General features: G+C 59.4%; 1 protein-coding gene across 1 annotated transcript in view; it reads left to right on the top strand.

The window, feature by feature from the left end:
* The window catches only part of LOC113212756 (teneurin-a-like), a 495982-nt gene that overhangs the window by 454729 nt on the left and 33994 nt on the right, over positions 1-7259 (top strand). The window contains exon 13 of the mRNA XM_052267728.1: positions 2546-2755. Coding sequence (XP_052123688.1) covers positions 2546-2755 — 210 coding nt within the window. The remainder of the gene's footprint in view (positions 1-2545; positions 2756-7259) is intronic.

The raw sequence follows: 7259 nt of genomic DNA, 5'->3' as shown, positions 1-7259 counted from the left end.
CCCCCTGCCCCGCCGCCCCCGTGCCTCGGAATAGGGGTCGCTTCCGGCCGCGGCGAGGCTCCCTTCTCTTCCGAATGCAATGGCCATGACATCCGCTGGTAATGCGCACCCCTGGTGGGGCCCGGCGGGGGCCCGGCGGGGGCCGCAGGGGTGCCCTCAGCAGCCCCCACGCGAGGAAAGGGCTCTGCTCGGGGCGCCCACTACTCGGGGGGAGGGAGGAAATCACGTTGCGGCTGTAATGCCTCCGAATATTCCCGAATGAAATCCGGCGGCGGCGGGACATCACATTCGTATTGCAATTGCCATCGTCGTGGAGAAAAGACCAGGGGTAGGGGGGGGGGGCTCAGAGCGAATTAGATGCGAGCAGCAGCAGCGCAGGCAGCGCTTCCGGGGGGGGGCACCCACTTCCCACCGGCGGCGGGGCCCGCTTATGGGTGGGGTTAAGCGTGCAGCGCGCGGCTTACACTGAGTGTGATAAAGCCAGCAGGGATAGCGAGCGAGCGCTGGCGCGCTGGATTTTTCATAGTGTGATGGTCGTTACGTTTGGAACGCCCCCCTCGCCGCCACGGCCGCCACGGAGCGAGCCAAACCTGTATGGGGGCGCCCTATCAGGTCCGTTCACACGCACGCACGCCCCCCCGCCCCCTCACACACACACACACACACACACACTGCCCACCCGGCCAGTGCGAGAGGCCTCTCGGCCTGAAATACTGCAAATTGGAGAGTCGCCTACCCGAGCCGCTCCCAATACAGCCTCTTCCAAATTCCACGCCAAAGAAAAAATCTTTGTACGTCCGGCGTTAGAAACTTTGCTGGCGCGGTATCTGCACAAAACGTATACGACACAGGAATTTCGTTTTTGCTAGAGTTGTATCAATGTTCAAACAAGCAGCAACGAAAATAATGTGGTTTTGCTCTCACCTGTCATGCTATCACCGCCCAAGTTAAAGGCAATTGTTTTTCCGTGCTGGATCCGCACGAGATGAGGGGCAGTAGCGAGCAGTAGGCTCTGCTGCATCGCCTTGGTTCGGCTCGCCAGTGCGCCCTGGTGCGCCCGCTCCCACGCTTTTTCTCCCTCTCTCTCTCTCCCTCCTTCTCGCTCTCTTTCTCGCTCTCTTGCTCTCTCTCGCTCTCTCTCGCTCGGGGGCGCGCAGGGCACCTCCAGCGGCATTTATTGGGCTCTTCAGGCGCACTGGAGGGAGAAATAGCCGGCGCAGGCCGGGGCCAGCAGCCGGCCCCGGGGCGTAGCCGACGTGGCGGGGAAGGCCGTCCGCGCTGTCCGCTCCGGGCTCGGGCATGCACACCGCGCTGTTCCCAGGCGCTATGGTGCGGTGCCACGCCCCGCCCCCGCCACGCCGTTGTTCCCGAACTGAATCGATTGGGGCGCCCCTGATGTGGGGATGGCGCGGCGCCGAGAACGCCGGCAGAATCGGGGGTGGGCTTTCTTTAATAATCATTTTCATCTATTTGTATTTCGAAAAGCCAAGTCTGTAGCAAGTTCCGCCTCGTCCGACCCCTCCTCCTCCTACGACACGCACGCCGCCCCCGCCTGACGTCCGCCTGGCCTGCAATGGGGCTAGGGGCGCGACACGGCGCTCCCTCCGCACGCAGCTCAGCGGAAGCACAAACTGGTGCGCTACAAAGCGTCAAAGGCTGCTGCTGCCGCCGCTGCGGCTGTGGGTCTCGGCCGAGCAAACAACAAACACTGACTGGTCCTGGCCAAGCCTTTCTCTCTGGCTTCCGCCGAGTGCCGCCCCTCTATTTCCTAGCTACGCCCCACCACGCCCCGCTACGCCACGCCACCACGCCACGCCCCGCCGTGCCCCGCCCGCCCACGCCACCGCGGCGGGATCCGAAGTCGCCAACTGATTACTAGGAAACCCTTTGGGGCAAAACCATTTCCGTAACGCCGCGGTCACTCCGTCCCCCCTTCCCTTCTCCTCTTCCTTTAGCGCGCTCCAGTTCCCCCCTGGTGGTGGTGGTGGTGGTGGTGGTGGTGGTGGTGGTAGAGCCGTGGGTTCGTGCCGAGGTTTGGTCCTCACGCCCACCACGCCCCTCCACGGCCCCACCGCGCCCCGCTCCGCCAAAGACTCGCGCCGCTGCTGCCTGGCCGCCTTTTTATTTCCGGCGAGAGGAGCTCTTCAGGAGCTTCCGGTGGGGTGTTTCCGATTAGAGGGAGAGATGGAGAGGATAAGGGAGAGGAAAGAGGAGAGGAGGTGGGGGAGAGAAACCGTAGAGAGACCCCCGGACGACCTGATCACACAACTGCATCGCACAAACAGAGATCCGGCCGCCAAGGCCTCCAAAAGCGCTTTACTACAAAAAAAATTTGTTTTAAATTTTTTTTAAAAGAGGAACAAAAATCAGAGTTAGTTTGTGTAAATTCTTCGCCAAAAGTTGAAGTTAAAAGTTCAGTTCAAATTTTCCCGAGGCAGTGCAAAAGCAACCCTGTTTGTTGAATACTGCTTCCATTGTTTCGACATCATTTTTACCTTTTCTTAGTCGTGAAGCTTAAGTGTTTCTATTTTTTTCTTTTTCACAGTGGACTGCGAGGACCCTCACTGCTCGTCGCACGGCTCGTGCGTGGAGGGCCGGTGCTACTGCAAGGCGGGCTGGCAGGGCCCTACGTGTGCGCTGCTGGACCAGCAGGTGTACCAGTGCCTGCCCGGCTGCTCCGACCACGGCACCTACGACCTGGAGAGCGGCTCCTGCGTGTGCGACGCCTACTGGACTGGACCGGACTGCTCGCAACGTGAGTACCGTGTTTTTTGAACCATGGCAATTCGGACGGAGGACCTTGGACCTTTGTCCTTCGATTAGTTGTCAACGGCATGCAGAAACAACCAGACAAACTCAGGACGTAGAGATCGCCTGAGCACTCGGCTACTTGGTCAGAGAGAAACGTTCAGCGATAATACACCTGTGATGTCTGTCCAAGTGTGTATGGGGGAAGAGAAGTGGAAGGTGGAAGGAGGTATGTCGGTCGGTGGTAAAACTTGTGCCACACTTCGCTGAGGTTGCCCTGCTGTGGGGGGGGGGGGGTGCTTCGGGGGGACCTTGAGACTATCGCCGAGGTTCTACCCCGAGTCCTCCTTCCCGTACCACCACGCCTCCTTTGTGCCCTTCAATCGATGTTCGCGCACTTTTAAACCCCGGCCTCGCCCTCGTTGAACCCTTTGAGCCCCCTGCAGGGTAGGCCTGGCTGCGCCACGCCCGTCCTTGCCCCGCCGCGGATCACATCTGGGAACGCCCCGCCCCGACCGTATGCCCAAGGCGGGGCGGGGCGGAGGGCGGGCGCAGGCTGGCGAGGCCAGGGAAAAGTTGGCTGCTTGCTTTTATCGGTCAATTTTGCCTGGGCGGGGCGGGCGGCGTACCTCGGCGGCCAGATTATATGCCGAACAGGGTATAAAACAGCTTTACGTTCCCGAAGGCGTGTCTTCTACTGCCCGCGGGCGGCGCCGCGCACCGCCACGCCGCCGCCAGGGGCCCCCGAGGCCGCGCGCGGCGGTCCAAAGTTGGCGACATGTCAAATAAGAGGGCTCGCTGCTGCACAGGGGCTGCTATAGTGTTGGTGAAAAGGCTCGCGCTCCGCGGTGCCCTCCCTCTCCCCTGCCAGGGGCGCGACCCCCGTTGTTGTCATTCGGAAAGTGTGCGCGAATCTTGCTTGTCGTGCTCGCGGCGAGGCGCGGCGGCGGCGCCCCCCTCTGCTGTTGTGGCGGGTCTGGGTGCGTTCCGCCGACTCGAAGATGAATCGAGCGCAGATTCCCTCTTGCGATAAGTCGAAAGAGCGCGCGCAGCAGAGCGGAGCCGCGGCGAAGAAAGAGGGAGAGAAACTCCTTTCTGCGCGACGGCAGTCTTACTTTACATTCGCTATTCGTCTGCTGGTTGCGGGGCGGGGCGGGGCGGGGCGCGGTGTGTCGTGCCACTGGCGCTGCTTATCCTTTCATGGCCCGCAGCAGGTCCGCGGCGACTCGCAGCGCTCGCAGCGCGCGCTCGCACGGCCACCCGGTTCCGAATATTTTATACACGTTGCCGCTGGCGTCGCCTGGACAAAGTTGTCGCCCCGCAGACCCGTCGTTCGTTGGCCGTCCGTGGCGGAGGCGGAGTCTAGACGCGGGGGGACAGGCGTGTGCGCTCTCGTGTGTGTGTGTGTGAGTGAGTGTGTTTTCCTCTGGTCATTTAGTAATGAACCGTTGGAATAGGGGATGATGCCCCCTCTTTTCCGTGTCGCACCTGGGGGGAATGTCCAGCGAACGGGCTCCTTTCGTCGGTACACTCCGTGCCCCATGCCGTTCGGGGGTGCCCCCTCCACCACAACCTCCTGCCCCTTCTCTGATACCTCCTCGAGGCGTGGGTATCCTCGCGCGGTGCTCAGCATTTCGCCACTTATCGTCTTGTTTTCTTCCCCCCTCAGTTTCGCGTTTCCTTCTCACTTCTTCTTCTTCTTCTCGTTTTACGCGCCCGAGGCGGATAAAACTGTGCAGATCATGTGCTTCTGGCGCGCGCGGCTGGGGGGCTCCACTAAGTGGATAGGGATGGGGTTCTACACCAGGCGGCCACACTCCTTAATGGACGATAAAAAAAGAAAAGTTATGTCAATATGGCTGCCTGGGCGAGGAGGGCCCGGGCGAGGGCGACCAGGGTGCCGGGCGGGGGCGGGACGGGGGCGGCGCGGGGGCGGCGCTGGCCGCAGCAGCGCGCGGCAGTCAAATATTTACAGCGGGGTTTAGCGCGGAGATGGATATATACTGAGCTGCACACGAACGAAACATGGCACGCGAGGAAGGAGGCGAGGAAGGGTGTTGCGGAACATGGCCGGCTTGGGGGGTGGGAAGAAAGAGAGGGGAAAAAAAAGAAACGCTCGGGTAAATTTGCTGCTTGAAAACGTTGTTATATGGTGTTGGCCGGTCAGCGCTGCGTGAACGTGCGGGGGGAGCATACAGCATGGGAAGGCGAAAGATACACAGCAAACAAGAGAGCGGCCGGCGGCGCAAGTCTGCGACTTTATTGTATTACGCAGGAACATGCGGGGATTTCGAACGAGTCGGCGGGAATATTTGTGTTGCCTGAAAAGAAAAGCGCGCGCTTTTTATTGTTTAGTAATTTGATAATAACAACAACCCTAACACATAAAAATACTTGTATGACATTTTTGACCTTGCTCCGGGCAAGCTTTGCTAGGGCAGTGTGACCGCCTCCCAAGTCGGAGGTCACACCTGCCTGTGGTTATTTCTGGACGGGGGGATTTTCATGCGTGGTGCCTCCTCCCGGTGACCTGCTTGAAGGACACGGCGATGGACCCAGCGAGCGACCCTCCTCTTCTGAAAATAAACATGTAAGGAGACAAGGAAAAAAATAGGGGGCAAAAACACAAGTGCTAAATTTAAAAAGTAACAAGAAAGTGTGAGAGAGAGCAGTAGTTTGTGGACTTTCCCCTCAGAGCTGTCCGCGCCGATCACACGCCTCCTCGAGACAGCAAGAGGACGTCGGCAGCCATTAGAGGACATCCATTAACTACGTCACGTTCCTGAAGTGTGGCTGCGGGGCAGCAGGCGGAGGCGGGAAGGGGAGAAAGGGGGAGAGGGGGGAAGAAGAGAAAGGGGGCACCTGAGGAGGAGGGGAGTTTTAGCGCGGTCATACCTCGGCCGAATAGGGTTGCGTCATAAAGACACCGTAAAAATGCGTCACGTGATGGAGAGGGGGGCTGCGAAATGAGGATAAGCCCAGGCCGGCTCGCCTTTAGGGCGGCGGGCACGAACTCCTTGGAGGAGGAGCAGGGCACCGGGAGCACATAGCGGAGGAGCGGGCGCCTGCAAGTGGCCGCTGCGGCTCTGCGGAGAGTCAACGGCTGGGGCAGAGGGGCCCGCCCAGGGGCTGAGGGCCTCCTAGTTTCGGCTTGTTTCGCCTGGACTTTGCCTCGCTCTCGGCCTTGCTGCTGCTCTAGCTCCCCTCGGCCTGGCGGGGCTGGGCAGGGCGGGGATGGTTTGTCGAAGTGGGACGCGGTGCGGGGCCAGGGCTGGCGTAATGATGAAGAAACTTGTTCCCATTGTCCGGCCCAGCCTGCAGGCGCTGCCCGCCCCGCCCCGCCACGCCCCGCCACGCCCGCAGGCCACCCTGGCCACCGGCATTATGAAATCGGCCGCGCGCCCCACGGCCGTCGTGCTCCGCCGACGACGACTTGGCTCGGCCGGAGGGGTGTGGTGGTGTGAACTGACTTGTGCACAGCCAGAAAACGGTCCAGCGGTCGGAAATATACAAACTAACGCAATCAAATCAGAATCGCCCTAACAGAAAACGAAGTCCCTACTTTATCCCTCTCATGTTCCAAAGTTGTCCCTCAATTTTTGGGGGACTAAAACGGGATTTCAAGCGTATCGAAATTCCTCAGAAATCCCTTTTAAGTGAAATCCCTCCGAAGTCCTTTTGCTCGGTGATTTTACATTTTGCATCATTCACAGAACATAGTGAAGGAGGCTTCCTAGGCAATTTTTAACACCTCAGACGACATCAGAGGACCTGTATCTCTACTATATATATGTATATGGGCACCTATTGTTAGTATTTTTAGACATGTTAGAGCTCTCTAACGGCCTGGAGCAAAGATTGGTTCAGAGCGTCGGCGGAACTTCCGCGGGATTTCAAACGTCCAGGGAATATGAAATCCCTAAGTCCTTTTTTGCTCCCTTTAGGAACTTCCAAGGAACTTCGGAAAAGGACATCTGAGGGATTTCAAAAAAGGGACTTCGGAGGGTGGTCGTTTTCTGTTAGGGCGATTTCTCTGCTACTACTTCAAACAGGCGAAAACTGTACAACGTGATAAAATGTTTCTCATCAGTTGATTTGAGGGGGATGGAAAGAGGAAATTGAAAGTGTTCGCGCGGGACTGCTCGCTGCCATGCCGCGCCTCCAAAGTTTCAACCGTATCGCAGCCTAATTAGTGGAGCTGCTCGTCAAACTGTAGCAGTAGTGGTCGATGCGTCGCGGCTCACATCCGACGGCGGCGCAAAACCCGATTTAAAATGCGAGACCACGACGCGGATGGAGGGAGGAGGGGAAAGGGGAGGGGGGCCGCTCGGCAGTCCACACCGCGCCTCAGCCTGCTCGCCGGCAGGGCCGAGTCGGGCGCGGCGGCTCTTTGCGATAAACTTGAAACTTTTAAATCCGTTCCGTGAGGACCCGAAGGGCGGCGCGCAGCAGGGGGTAGGGGATGGGAGTGGGGGGGAGGGTGAGCGAGCCGGCCCGGATGAGTACTGTCG

This window comes from Frankliniella occidentalis, unplaced genomic scaffold (assembly GCF_000697945.3).
Source record: "Frankliniella occidentalis isolate FOCC.00 unplaced genomic scaffold, Focc_3.1 Scaffold58, whole genome shotgun sequence".
Lineage (NCBI taxonomy): Eukaryota > Metazoa > Arthropoda > Insecta > Thysanoptera > Thripidae > Frankliniella > Frankliniella occidentalis.
This window is presented reverse-complemented; position numbering and strand designations above follow the sequence as displayed.